The sequence below is a fragment of the Myotis daubentonii genome, chromosome 9 (assembly GCF_963259705.1).
Source record: "Myotis daubentonii chromosome 9, mMyoDau2.1, whole genome shotgun sequence".
Lineage (NCBI taxonomy): Eukaryota > Metazoa > Chordata > Mammalia > Chiroptera > Vespertilionidae > Myotis > Myotis daubentonii.
Window position 1 is genome coordinate 11,582,181 of NC_081848.1, and position 14,725 is coordinate 11,596,905.

Here is a 14,725-nt window from a genome sequence, read left to right on the forward strand (position 1 = left end):
TTGTTTGTGAAATTAAATTCATATTTTAGAGAGATGAATGGAAAAATGGATAAACATATTTTAACAGGTAGAAAAACCTGTCTGAAATGTTCAGACATTTTTTAAAAAACACCTGGGAGACACTGTAGTTCTGAGTAAGTAAATTACATGTAGAGATACCTAGAATGTGAGAACTTTAAGATAACTAATTACTTTTCCTAATGATTCTAATCTGCAAATAAACCTGTGCCAGACCAGCTATATAAGCGTTATCTGCAGATCTTTATAAGGCTAGGAATGCCTATTTAAGATGGAGACATTCAGGGGCAGGATAACCTGAACTTTTAAAAATGACTAGAGATTATTCAGATTTGTTATAAAGTTTAGAAACTGATGACCTCGTTGAACCCCTTCCTTTCAAATGAGGAGAATGAAACAAAAAAGTGATATGACGCGTTTGACTACTAGCTGCATACATAGCTAACCTCGTGCCTTTTCAGCTTCTGTGTATAAGCAACAGGATGGATTGGAGGGTTAAAACCTGGAAAGGAAGATCTGATCCCTTAAAAAACTGTGATAGCGATCTAGGAAAAACTGCACTTGAGTCCTTAGCACCAGGGCTAGAGAGAAAGGGGGAGAGACAGTCACCTCAAAAGACCAAGCCTGTAATTCAATCCGGGAGAAGGCAAAGGGGGCGGGAATTCAAAGTTCACCTACTAGGTCAGCAAACTCATTAGTCAACAGAGCCAAATATCAACAGTACAAAGATTGAAAAATTTTTTTGAGAGCCAAATTTTTAAAACTTAAACTGTATAGGTAGGTACATTGTTATGAACTTAATTAGGGTACTCCTAAGGCTTAGGCAGAGCCACACTCAAGGGGCCAAAGAGCCGCATGTGGCTCCCCAGCCCAGTTTGCCGACCACAGGTGGGATCCTGGGCGAGTGTTTGTCACCCAGATGACTTATTTGGAAATAGCTGCAGGCCAGAAGATTTCAGAGGGCATTTAGACTCTTCAAGAGTTGTCTCACACAACAATAACTTCCTCGATTTGTCTTCTCCCTCCCCTTCATTACCAAGAGCTGAAAGAAAGGAATTAACTTTTCCTGGGTCTAAAAGACCTGGAAACCTTTTTTTTCCTGCTTTTCTAAGGCAATGTCCCATAGATGAGTCAAGTTACACAGACCCGATAAGGGGAAGAATTCAGCTTGCAAACCACAGGTTCTTGTTTCCCTTTTCTTATTTCTGTTCATCAGCAGCAATAAATAAAGTCCCTGACCTTTAGTCAGAAAAGACCCCTACTCACCAGCCATAGGTAACCACAGCCTCAGCCCCTTCCTGCTGCTGCGAAGCCAGTCACAGGCTTGAAAATGAAACTTTCTGGCACTTCCTCATTGCAGGGGGCGGGGGCAACTAACCAGACATTGGGCAACTGCTGCTTAGAACTTCTGAGTTCACCAGTCAGTCCGGGGAAAATCCCTTGGGAAGAAAACATTCTTCCTTTAGGGTAAAAAGGAAAAGAAATGTAAATGATGAAACATTTTCCTATTGGCTGGCACCTCTGACTGTTTTGTTCCCTTTTCCTTCTCTCACTTCCATGCCCCCACACCTCCTTCTCTCTGTCCTTTTTCTGACCCCTCAGTAGTTCTCCTCTGCTCACTGAAAACTCATGAACAAGTTAAAACTAACAGGTCTCCTTTCATTTCCAGATAAGAAGTATCCAAAATAGCTTCTGTTTTCTGTTTTGTCTGTGCTGGTATCATCCCCTCCCTGTCTCCCTGTGCTTTTGAGGTTTTATGGGTAAGTTCTGAAGGAATCTGCATCTCCACTCTCCTCATGCTTTCCTGTAACTGCCTAAACATGCCTTCGTGTTTAATTTTCGCTAAAAGTGACTTCTCACTACCATTTTTTTTTATATTCTCTGAACAATGAGTCATCAGAGAAGCAGTCTCAGGCTGTAGTAGAACAAATGCATGGCAGTAAAAAAAAGATATGTACAGAAGATTAGTTGGTGGGGGGAAAAAGACTGTGATATTCAACTTATAAGGTCTTCAAAAGGTCAGAAATTCACCTCTGCTCCTAATGGATTAGGATTAGGAAGGGCTCAAATTGCATGTGAAAGGTAGTCTTTTCAGTCCTTCCCAAGTCTAGCATTGCTGACTGGAGGATTTTACCCCAAACTCATTAACAATGCACCACACAAGGATGTTACTTTGTATACAACACATAGGGTATCATGTATTGTCAGCTAATTGTTTTGTGTTTGTTGGGTTCTGTTCCCAATAGCACTGTAAACTGTGAGCTGCCTGGAGTTGAGTCAAAATTACTTTGCAGCCCTAAAAGACCTTAGGAAAGGACAGAAACATGTAATTTCTGGGAGTGGTAAATTAGGATTTTGGATACATCACTTATCGTACTCTGCATCCCTCCTGCGAGCAGCAGGTTCTTTGAAGTCAGGTAGCTACTGTGATTGGCATCTGTACCCCTAAAACTGAAAGCCCAGAAAATGGTGTCTAGAAAGAGAGAATGGTGCTATTAAGTTGTTTATTGATCATGGATCAAGCCTAAGGACTCCGGATCCATTAAAAGCTCCAAATCTCACTGTTTATCTTCTCAGAGTAGAAAAACACCATAAAACTTTTCATTTTTTTAAATTTCAGATTTATTAGAATGTTGAAAGAAATGTCTGTTTCCTGCAGACATGATTCCAAAAGCGGGAACAGGATGACAGGACTCCTGGTTTCCTACAAGAAAACACACGCACACACACACACACACACACAAATATTTAAAAAAGTGTCCTGCTAAAAGAAATGCACGTCAAAAGATCACTCCACTTATGGGGACAGAAGGAAGAGACCATGCTATGTCTACATATTGCCCCACTGCATGTAAGGAGGGGCCATCTAAAACCGAACTTTCATCATCTTATGGCCACATCTCAGTCTATATCAGCTGACCCTGAGAAAGGGGCATCTGACTGCTGAACTTTGAGAGAAGAGCAGCATGCACTGAACCAGAAGAAAGCATCTTTTTAGAACCTCCCATTTACTACACGAGGCCTTGAGTTCTTGATAAGGATGAAGTTGAGGCCTTCTTCCCCAACCTCACCCACCCGCACCACACACACACACACACACACACACACACACACACACACACATCTGTCCATTGACACTGATACAACTTACTTATATTAATGTCCTGGGAAGAGGTAGAAACATCTTGTCAAAGTCACTCTTTCGGTGGTGGGCATCTGTGCCTTACCATCAGGTGACTCAAACGAAAACCGAACCTAAATGGAAAAGAGAATCTGTATTTTTGTTTTCTTGAACAGCGGAAACTTCACTTAAGCTGGAAAAATTAGAGAAAGTATAGCAAAATAAGTCATAAAAACAAAAAGGTTGTGCATCTGTAAGAATCATAGTAATATACATATCCAAGCATGGGATGACCAGACTGTTTAAATCTGTTGCTGGATCTAATTGCTGTGGACACAGGGAATTCGAAGTCCACTTGTTTGTCTCCTTAGGGTTCAGGGGGAGTAAAAATAAATTATTATTTTCTGGGTGTTGATTTCTAGATCCTAGCAGATGGGATCTGCCTTTCAGGTTTGCTGACTCAGCAAAGAAACTCAAAGCTCATTTGGAAAGAAGGGCATTTCTGAGAGATAAGCCTGTCCAGAGTTGCTCCCTAGGTTTCCATCGGGAATAGTCAAGTACCCAGGGAAATAGAGTATGAGAAACATGTAGAGCAGCGGTTCTCAACCTGTGGGTCGCGACCCTTTGGGGGTCGAACGACCCTTTCACAGGGGTCGCCTAAAACCATTGGAAAAACACATATATAATTACATATTGTTTTTGTGATTAATCACTATGCTATAATTATGTTCAATTTGTAACAATGAAATTGGGGGTCAACACAACATGAGGAACTGTATTAAAGGGTTGCGGCATTAGGAAGGTTGAGAACCAGTGATCTAGAGCCTTACCTTTCGGAAAATTTCCTCCATGTCGCAGGACCAGGCATATTCTTGCAAATTTTTGATAAGTTTCATAATAAAAAGAGAGCCATGTTTGGGATGTCTCCAGGAAACATTATCTGTGAATAAAGCACATTCCAAATCTCATGCAAAGTTCTTGTCTGGCCAAAAAGATGGAATGCTAGGATTTCCCCTCCAGCTGAGGAAGCCTGTTGAGTTCATGCTGTTTTCTATACACTGTTTGCCATCATGTAGTGATTTATCCAATGTGTAATGAGTATATTTTTACTGATACTTGACAATTGATAATGCCATATGAAGGATGCCATAGATGGGGCAGATGTTAGGTTGGTATTATCTTAGGGTTCACGGATCTATAAATCTAGTAGATACGAAGGGGAGGGCAGAATGAGGTAGAGAGAAGTGATTGGGCCTTAGGGAAGAAATACCTGAGTGTGGATCCCAAGAGTATTTGTTTACTGACTCTAATTTAAGTTATTTATACACTCTGAAATGCAATGGCCTTGACTATAAAGGGTAGGGAGGGTAAAATTTTCTGCCATAAAACTGTATTGAAAGATTAGATATAATTATTATTAGTGTCTAGGAGAATATAGGATGTGTTATACCCAGTCCATACAGGGTAATTATATTAATAGCATTTCAAATGTCGACTTGGTAAATAATTTAATTAAAATCAAATACTATTGATCATAAGGTATTTGTGCAAAGAAAAGGTTAACTGAATATAAGAATGCTACCAATATAATAGAAGTACAAACCTAAAAAAAAGTAAGAGAGAAAGATCGTATTCTACTGTAGGACAAAACAGCCTTATGAAAGAGAAATATTGAAGAATGATATTAATTATATAAATAGTAGACACATAGAAATCACTGAGCCATTTTAAAATTTTAAAAATAAATATATAAGAGAAAAGTGGTATAGCTCTGTATATAACCATGGACACAACTTTTAACAAAACCTTTTAGCCAATAATTGGTAATAAAACATGTAATAGTAATAGGTTAAAATTCTATTTAAAGCCACAGGAGTTTTATGAAGCTGGTTTCTATTAAAAGAAGGGGATGGGAGAGAGGATGGAGGCAGAAATCTCCACACGTTCTTTGTGAAATTAAGGGAGTAAATCGCCCCGTGTGTTCAGGAGAGCACCACAATGTGCTTGCAATTAACACCAGAGAAAGTGAAGCTACGTTTACTAGTGGAAGATAACTAACTGACGATGACAGAATTGAAGTTTTTAAGTGCCAACTGCAATGGAGGGGTGAGGAAAGTAAAAGAAAAGGAGAAAGAACTCAGCAAGACAGATTTTGAGAAGCCAGGAGGTCTACAAAAGACTATATAGCCAGAGGTAAATCTTTTTGGAAGGCTGGAATAAAGGGTTTTAAAGAAAATTTATGTATAATACTAAAATCTGCTAAATACACTCAAGCTATAAGTGTGTGGGACTTTTTGCCTAGCATCACTGTTTTGATTTTGGGGAAAAAATGATGGATTTCTACATTAAGATATGGTCAACATACACACACACAAAATTTGAATTTCAAAACATTATATATATATATATATATATATATATATATATATATATATATATATATAATCAGTAAGGAATTCAAATAAAGCCCAGAGAGGCTAAATAACTAAGACTATTTTACAAAATACTAAATGGCAGGGACAGATTATAATTGTCAGTATTCTTAATCCATAGCCTAGATTTAGAAATCATTATGTTTTTTTTTTCTTTTTCATCCACTCTATACTTCTAGTTGAAAACAATTTAACTTAGAGGTTCAATATGCCTCTTCTGCTTTTTAATCTCTCTCTCTGTCCCTATAAATACTACTTTTCTGTAAATACATGCTGATGTCTAGGAAAATTGAACTGATGATTGAGCCCAACATTGTAAACCTTCCCTAAGTGGAGTCATCTTCTAATTTACTTCCAGTGTAGATATTTCTCAACAGATCCCAAGCAGTTCCAGGAAACTATGTTTGCACCATGGAAGTTTACTAATTACTAATTTAGTGAAAATATATGTGATCTCTGTGGGTAAGGATAATTGGAGATTTAAACTAGGAGGACTGCTTTCGTTGTTCTTCAGAAGTGTCATAGAAAGTTCAACAGATATCCATTCCCTACAGAGTGTGTGTGTGTGTGTGTGAATTTCTGTATTGGCAATGCCCACAAAGGTGTTCTATACAGACACTCATTACCTGGTGTTGAAGAGCAGAAAGCAATAAAATCCTTCTCTATATGGGCTTTCTTAATGGCATCATATTCAAAATCTTCTGGAGCCAATGAGAAGTCGTTTTCAGAACCTTTTGCTGAATCTTTTAACCACACCACCCCTTCATTCTCTAGAAAGACAAGATTTGACATCTTGTTACTACCAACAGCCAAAAGATTCATTTTCACCCTTAAGCCTCTGTCCAACTATATTTACTAATTTATTTGTGGCTGTCTTTCATTCATGTACGTGTACACACATACATCCCAGGAACTATCTTCTTAACAACCTTTATTTCTATGAACCCTAAATGAATTCTAATGACACTGAGACATCAAAGTCTTGAGACTAAAAGTGGTATCTCTTTAGTTGAAAATAGAATAAGTATCTACTAACCATTTATACAACTCACAGAAGCTACAGTTTTGTTTGGTGACAGTAGGTATTCTTTGACACTAAGGAGCAGGCACAAAACATGGATGGAAATGATGAGGTCAACACTGGCATATCTTGTGTTCTGACAGACATCAGCACTCACCGCCACGGCAGGCCTGGATAATGATCACTTTGGGCTTGTCCTTCAAACTTGGACAGTTATACGTGTTCAAACTTTGAAAGATGGTGTCGATGTCTAATACATCGGAGACTTCCTCAGAGTGTTTCTTCCCACAAATGCCTTCTCGAATACCATGAGACATGAACACCAGGAACGTGCTGTCAGAGGTCTTGTGCTCCTTGCGGGCAGCGAAGGCCCTCAGCTCTGTCTTCATGTCCTGGAAAGAGACCATGCCATTAATTTTGGACTAGGAGGTCCGTTATCAGAGCGCCTGGGGAATTCAATAAAAAGGCACTTAAGGAATTCCTGCGTAACATAAAAATCAATGGGGTACAAAAGATAATTTAAGTTTTAATTTAAAGAAAGATGCCATAGAGTTATAGAATGCCATTTGGGAATTTCTAGTAGAGAGGAAAGGGTATTATTATTTACAGAACAATTTCCAAATAAGAATTTCACTAGACTTTTGCTAAAAGACTCTTTGTTAGGAGGGGTGAGAAGCACCCTCCAAGGGCAAATTTAACTTTTATATTATCAAGAAATTAAGTTTCTGGTGCTACAACCAAAAGCTATTTAGTAAAATGAATGGTGTGATCATTGTCCCTACATTCTGGAAGACCTTACCGAAGCAGTGAGATCTTCTTTAACATCCACAGTGTATCCCAGATCTTCTAGCAGCATCTTCATACCTCTGATATCAGCATCAGCTCCAGCTCTCCTGGGAAGCTTGTCAAACTCTGTGTTGCAGATAATGAGGGCAACACGTGTCCGAGTAAACTTTCCCATTATTGGGTAAATCTGTCAGAAATGCAAATCGCATTATGGTCCTGTTCCCTTTAATTAAATATTCATCTTGAGGATATAAGACTGTTTCTCCCACTCTAGTTCTACCCAGAAAACAAATTTCATGAACCATAGTTAAAGGAAAGGCAAATTAATCTTACTACAGGAGTTGCAATAGAACTTACAAATGCCCAGATAACAACTGGTAAGGATTTTTTTTTTTTTTTTGAGTTAAGATTTGAGAGAAGAACAGGCTTTGATGCAAGAATGACAGAATTTTAAAACTGACTCCTCAGCTTATTGTTTTTGCCAAAATATTTTATCATCCAATGCACAATTTCCTGATCTATAACATGGGCTATTTTTAGGGTTCAAGGTGTTATTCAAATATGTTTTCTCAACTCTGAAACTTGCTTAGAACAGTATCTGACTCATAGTAAGCATCCAATGGATGCCTTTGTTGTCATTATAAGTATTTATTCAGGGAGCTGTATCAAACTTAGAACTCAATCCCTAAACCTGGGATTCTAGGAGATAGGAGCCCTTTATGTAAGGGAAGCAGCAGGATGATTTTCTAGAACTTCTCTAGGAAATTGGCTCTAAGAAAGCTCCACTGCCCTTTCAAAGAGTTTCCAGTGTTTCTTTCACCCGGATCCTGTTTTCTGAGCACAGCACCTCTGCTGACTTTTCATTCCATATCTTTTGGGCTATGTCTGGGGGGCAAAGCTTGAGGCTCCCTCCTGGTCCTGGGAATGCAAGCTTAGCTGGGTTGTCTTGCACTGCCTGGGGAGCTGCAACAGACAAGAAACATTATGAATAATGGCACCCCTGAGTGTCCCGCCAGGTGCTCCTCACAGCGTGAGCTGCAGAAGCCACAGAGGAGGAAGTGAATCCTCAAAAGAAAAACCCTGGCCAACTCTGCTGAGTGAGTCACTACTATGGGAACACATTCCACACCAGGGGAGGTTTCTATCGGTCGATACAAGAATCAGCCTTTACCTCTGAGGATCGGCATTTTTATAAACATTTTAGATTAGAAGAATAAAAAGGGAATTTATTCAAGACCATGCATGATAGAACTCTCAAAAACCAACCAACACGTTAGAGAAAATATTTAGGACATAAATTTATTTCAAATGATTTAACATTGATAATAAGATATAATTGAGATAGAGCTTAATCACTCTATTTCAATGTTTTTAAAATATATATGTTTATTTTTTATTTACTTAAGATGCATTAGAGATGGAAAGGAAGAAAGGAGGGAGGGAGGGAGGGAGGGAGGGAGGAAGGGAGGGAGGGAGGGAGGAAGGAAGGATAGAAGGAAGGAAGGGCTTTTCTGTTCTTCAGGATCTCTCTAATGTGTGTATGTATGGGGAGGAGGAGGAGGAATACTGAATATATTAACTAGAATGACTATGAAATAGAATGATAAATGCTAAAAATCAAGATGCATACTTGATGGATTTAAAGCACTAAACATTGATTACAACAATATATGAGGAAGAGTTTTAACAGTAATTTATGTGAATAAAGCCTTTAGGTTTATTACAAATTCAACACCATCCAACAGTGTGATGTACTTGCTAAAGAAGTAACCTAATGTCTTTTTCAAAATAAATATATTTCCTCAATATTTGGAAGATCTATCAAAAACTAACTATTCAAACAAGAAAGTTATATGCAATTTTGAAGGAAAATTTGAAGACATTATCATACATTTAATTAGGCAAAGCAAGGCAGGCTGAAATGTGTTTACTGTGGGTAAAGTAAAAAATAATTGGAATTAATTTATTGAAGAAAACTATAGAAATCATTATTAGGTGGAAGAAATATTCTATTTCTTCATACAGGAATCTGAGGAACAATGGCAAATATTAAAGAGAAATATTTGAATTATATTAGAGCTCATTTTTCCTAGTAAAGGAATGAGCATTTGGTTATATAGTGAGTGTCTCCATCCCATGAAATATCTGAGAAAAAATTCATGGGATAAACACCCCTAACAGATTTACTACAGTAATTTATAATTTGGTGAAATATTTGCATCTGTGGCCTCTAAATATCTTCCAAAATTTAGAGAAAATAGTCACTTTCAGCTGAAATACTTCAAGAACTGTGGGTAAAATACTGTCCCAGGACAAATAAAACACTGATTATTTAGTAAATAAGAGGCTGAACTCATAAAGCTTCAAGTCCAGTGGGGGACAATGATGAATTTATTTTTTAAAATACAAGAAAAATATAGTGAGATTATGGCAGGAGAATCTTAGGGAACGGTGGGAATAGGAGCTCTGAACTATAGTAATACAAAGAGAGTGGCTACACAGATCTGGATTTGAGAGAGGAATCAATAAATCTCAGACACTGAATGATAGAGCTGAGGAAGAAGAAAGAGCTAAAAATTGAATTGCAAGTTTCTGGTTTGAATAACTTGGTAATGATGGCTACATAGCAAAGAGAGAGAAAACTGGAGGAGAACCAAAGTGTGAAGGAAGGCAGATGGCAAGTTTAGCTCTGGATATGTAGAGAAAAAGGGGTCAAGTTTGGCGTTCAAGTGGGTAGTCAGAATTTGAGACACATATTCAGGATTTCTTGGTATAAACATGGTAGTGAAACTGCAGGAATGACCTCTGCTAAAGCAGAATAGATTGAAAAGAGCAAAAGGCATAGGATCAATCCAGGAGAATTACCCATTGCCTCCTCACCCCGTGTTTATCCCATGAATCTGCAGTTAATGTCAAGGAAGATGGGGTTCAAAAATGCTCTTGCTTTGAACATGCCATTACCTGGGAAGGGAAGAATCTCTGCTTGGGAGTCTTGTGTATTATGATCAGTATTTGATTGTGCACCTGAGGAAAGATAAGGGCCATAAATTAGTCACTTATCTCTGTTGGAAACTCCCTATTGAAAACAATGTCCCCAAGCTTTGATCTGTTCAAATAGCTGTTTACCTGGAACCACACTCAGCACTGAGAAACAAAAGCCTCTCCACATTTATTCCTGGACATTAACATTTGAGGCAGAACAGAAGAGTGCCTGCAAGTGAATCCCTTGATTTCTGCTTTCTATGATGAAAATGGCATTGAGATTCCATCAGCTATAGAAGCAAGAGTATTCTTACTAGTAATATGCGTGTTTCAAGGTGGCTCTTGAGGTGACCACTACTGCATAACAGGTATATGCAAAGTGAAGCTGTGTAACTCAGAGCTGATTTGGATTTTAGAGAAAACCAAGAAAAGTCTTGGACAATTACACTGCCAAGATTTATCGCAGCAGAAAATGATGACGAGGTGACTCACTTCTCCACCATCAACCAGTGTTAAGTTACTTTTCTAAGTGCCATAGGTCAGGAAAGTGGTAGAGCTAGGATATAAACACAAATCTGGGCTCTGGTTAACTGAACCACTCTGCCATCCCACAAAGGGCACTACGGATTTATGCATGTGACAGGGGCCCTGGCCACAGTCTCTGTAATCTGCACTTGCCCTACTCAGTGGCATGCTCTGAGGAAAAAACAAACACTGAAAAGCCTGTTCCACTATTTGGTTGCATAAAACAACTCAAGCCTATTAATGCATCCTCTGAGGTCACGATTCATTATGCTTGTCAATTTCAAGGACAGGAATTACATTTAAGGTTCTTAAAGTTTTTATAAGGATCTCAATCTATACATATATAAAAGCCTAAGTGACTAGCCTACCAGCTGTTTAACTGGTAGCTATGATGCTGAATGCATGAGCAGAAACCACAGGCATGAAAACATGGAACAGAATGATGAATCTCAGAGGCAAGGGGGAAAGGGGAAGGGTGGGAAGAGATTAACCAAAGATCTTATATGCATACTAGAGGCCCAGTGCACAGATTTTGGCACTGGTGGGGTCTCTCGGCCTGGCTTGAGCCCTCTTGCAATCCAGGACCCCTTGGGAGATGTCAGAGAGCCAGTTTTGGTCTGATCCCCGCAAGCCAGGCCAAGGGACCCCACCAGTACATGAATCCATGCACCGGGCCTCTAGTATAACAATATACACCTTGGAAGTTTAATCCAGAAATTCTAAGAATTGGCATGTGCTAACACATGTGAAATACACTGAGCTTTCATCCCATAGTTACAATTGAAGACAAGATTTCCATAGACAAAATATGGTCCACTTCCCTGCTCTGCATGAGGGAGAACCATAGGCTATCCCTCAAAATGCTGAGCTCAAGGCGACAGACTGCAGCTCATCCCGTCCTTCCCATCCAGACTGCTGGACTAACTTAACCATCAATAAGTTCAAGAATGTTTTCTGGGGGAAAACTTGTGGTGGCAGGAGTGTACATGTCAAGAACTTTTTTTTAGAAAGATCTCTGCCATTAGAGTCATTCAAATAAGTCATCGAATTACCATATTCTGTGGCACAGAAAACAATTGCCAAGTAGATGAGAGAGAGACAAAGGCATGACAGCCTGACTGAGGAGGCATCAGCTGGCAAGCAGCCAGGCGACTCCAGGTGTTGGCTTTATTAGAGTGGTTTGTCCAAGTGCCTCTAGGACTCAAGGACTATGAACTGAAAGGAAGAAGAAGAAACTGGGGCAAAGAAGAAGAAACTTTGGCTACTATACAATTATTCCGAACCCTTATTGTTAGTATTGATTGTCTTTAATTTGGGGGAGTGTTAAATGGAAAAAAAAAAGGTATTAAAAGAGAAACAGCAGGAAGTTACTGAGAGATGAGCTTTGCTATGTCAGTAAGCCAGGCATAGGCTTCCCCTAGTCCTGGAGAAAAAGAGGTCTTGCTTTCAAAGAACAACTTTTCCCTCTGGTTGCATTTGGGAAGCATAAAAGAGACCAGGGGTTGAGAGTCTGCCAGAGCTCCCATCTTGGCTGTGTGGGAGCCGTAGGCACTATAGATAGAAGGGGCAGGTCAGATGCCTGTCTGTCTTGTATCAGGGCCTCAGGAGCATGTGAGGTAGAGGTCGGACCTTACACAATGGTCTACAGCAGGGGTCCTCAAACTACGGCCCGCGGGCCACATGCAAATACAAATATTGTATTTGTTCCCGTTTTGTTTTTTTACTTCAAAATAAGGTATGTACAGTGTGCATAAGAATCTGTTCATAGTGTTTTTTTTTAAACTATAGTCCGGCCCTCCGATGGTCTGAGGGACAGTGAACTGGCCCCCTGTTTAAAAAGTTTGAGGACCCCTGGTCTACAGCCTAGTTCCATGCTAGTGGACAACATCACTCAAAGAAAATGCAAGAGGGCAATTAAATGAAAGAGTCCACATTAAACTCAATAGGATTGAGTTTATTCTCTGAGTGCTTCACCATCATTGAAATATTTTATTCCTCCTGGAGAGCAAACTTTTGGAGAGAAATTATAAAACTATTCAATGACAGACTTTAAATCTTCATGTCAGATAACTATATAAGTTACTAGAAATTCCTAGACTTAAGTAACTAGCTGACTAACTAACTAACTAACTAACTAACTAACTAAACAAACAAATAAATAAAGTGCCTTGCCAGGAGGACTAGAGAATGTGGTATGAAGTTTATCAGACTGTTCTCATAAACTTCAACAACTGAGCTACCACATACTCAGGATGGGAAGTGAGTTTTAATTCTTAGAAGGATTCTGAGGCTAAAGAAATAAGAATAAAGTGTAACGAGACAGCGGATATACAATAGTGCCACTGACTTAGAAATGGGGCCCTGAAGACAGATGTAAAGAAATTGTCGGCAAGCTATCATGACCAATGAAGAAATCCTATGTGGGTGCAAAGACACGGGTCCTGAGTGGACTTTAGTCCGAGCTGTAGACCTTACCTGAGGGCAGCCCCATCTTCTCTGCAAGGTGGGAGTCGATTTCACAGATGTGACGGATACATGCTTGGCTTGCCTTGGCCCCTTTCCGAGTGACTGAGTCAATCAAAGCTCGGGCCTTATCCATATCTGTGGCATTTTCACGTCTTACTTTCTCCATCTCCTCCTGGTTCAGCACTCTTTTCTCTAATAGGTCATCCAACAAGCCATTTATTGTGCCTGAGGTCACTGATTGGACAAAAACCATCCTCTTCTCCTTCAGGACTTTGTCTGTTTGAAGCACAAGGATTCCTCAAGTCACTAAACAGCCTCATTTTCCTCTCAAGTCAGCAACAGCCTCCTTTACATTTAATCCATAAAATGACCTTCCCCATGCAGTTCAGTCAACCTGAGCTACCCACATCCCTCACCCTCCCTTCAGTGCTACCCAGGGTGCTCACTGAGAGCCTGAAGTCTGAGATTTACTATCAGTGCCTCCTGTTTATTCAACTCTGCATAATAAAAGAAGGAAACAGTGATAGCCTATTTCCCTTGGGGACAGCAGCTGCTGGTACCCGTCTCATGTGGATCCTGCACCCTTTGGCAGATAATTCAGTTAAGATTGCAAAATGACAGGGTCATACCAGGAAAGCCCAGTTCCTTTCCGGCCTTCACCCTGCCTTTCTGAAAACTGAGAGTCCTTAGGGCCCCTTTTCTACTTCCCTTTCTCCTCTCTCCTCTTTCTTCCCTCTCCCTCAGTTCTGTTCACCTAAACATTCACAAAACCTAATTATGGCTTCCCCAAAAGCCAGCCACTTTCAAAAATTTTTCCCTTTTAGAAAGTAACAAACAAACAAACAAAACAGAACAAAAAACCCCAAAACTCACCGGCCATGGCTTTTCTCTCCTAGCCTTGGAGTGCAATTTGAAACCGAAAGCATGTTCCACCTTCCTTTTCAGCAGGGCGTGTACACTTATTAGGAAATACTAACTGCTCATTCATATGTATGTCTTTATTTTTCTCTGAAGTAATAATCTTATTGCTTACCTTCAGAGTGCCTCCTGGTGTACATCCTTGGAAAATTTCCTTCACCAGCACTGGATGAGGCTGGGGTAGGAAGGGAATGCAGCCCAGAGGATAAGAAAGTGAAGAGAAAGTATGCATTCACTTCATCTCACACAGTAATGAATCTCTCATTCATTAGGGAGTGTGATGAGGAAAGCAACTCATCCTTTGGTGTCTTAGTCCATTCACGCTACTGTAACAAAATGCCACAGACTGGGTGGCTTATCAACAAGAGGACTTTATTTCTCACAGTTATGCATCTGGAAGAGCAAAACCAGGTGCCAGCATGGTTGGCTTGTGGTGAGGGCCCTTTACAGGGTTGC

General features: G+C 39.7%; 1 protein-coding gene across 1 annotated transcript in view; it reads right to left on the bottom strand.

Moving 5' to 3' along the window:
* Positions 1-14,424, bottom strand: part of LOC132241716 (caspase-1-like) — a 33,474-nt gene extending 19,050 nt beyond the window's left edge. The window contains exons 1-9 of the mRNA XM_059710636.1: positions 14,385-14,424; positions 13,361-13,627; positions 10,340-10,402; positions 8,226-8,341; positions 7,392-7,565; positions 6,750-6,984; positions 6,198-6,341; positions 3,970-4,079; positions 3,177-3,273 (exon numbers count right to left, since the gene is read on the bottom strand). Of these exons, the coding sequence (XP_059566619.1) occupies positions 3,177-3,273; positions 3,970-4,079; positions 6,198-6,341; positions 6,750-6,984; positions 7,392-7,565; positions 8,226-8,341; positions 10,340-10,402; positions 13,361-13,627; positions 14,385-14,409 (1,231 nt within the window). The 5' untranslated portion in view covers positions 14,410-14,424. The remainder of the gene's footprint in view (positions 1-3,176; positions 3,274-3,969; positions 4,080-6,197; positions 6,342-6,749; positions 6,985-7,391; positions 7,566-8,225; positions 8,342-10,339; positions 10,403-13,360; positions 13,628-14,384) is intronic.
* Positions 14,425-14,725: the final 301 nt, after the last annotated feature.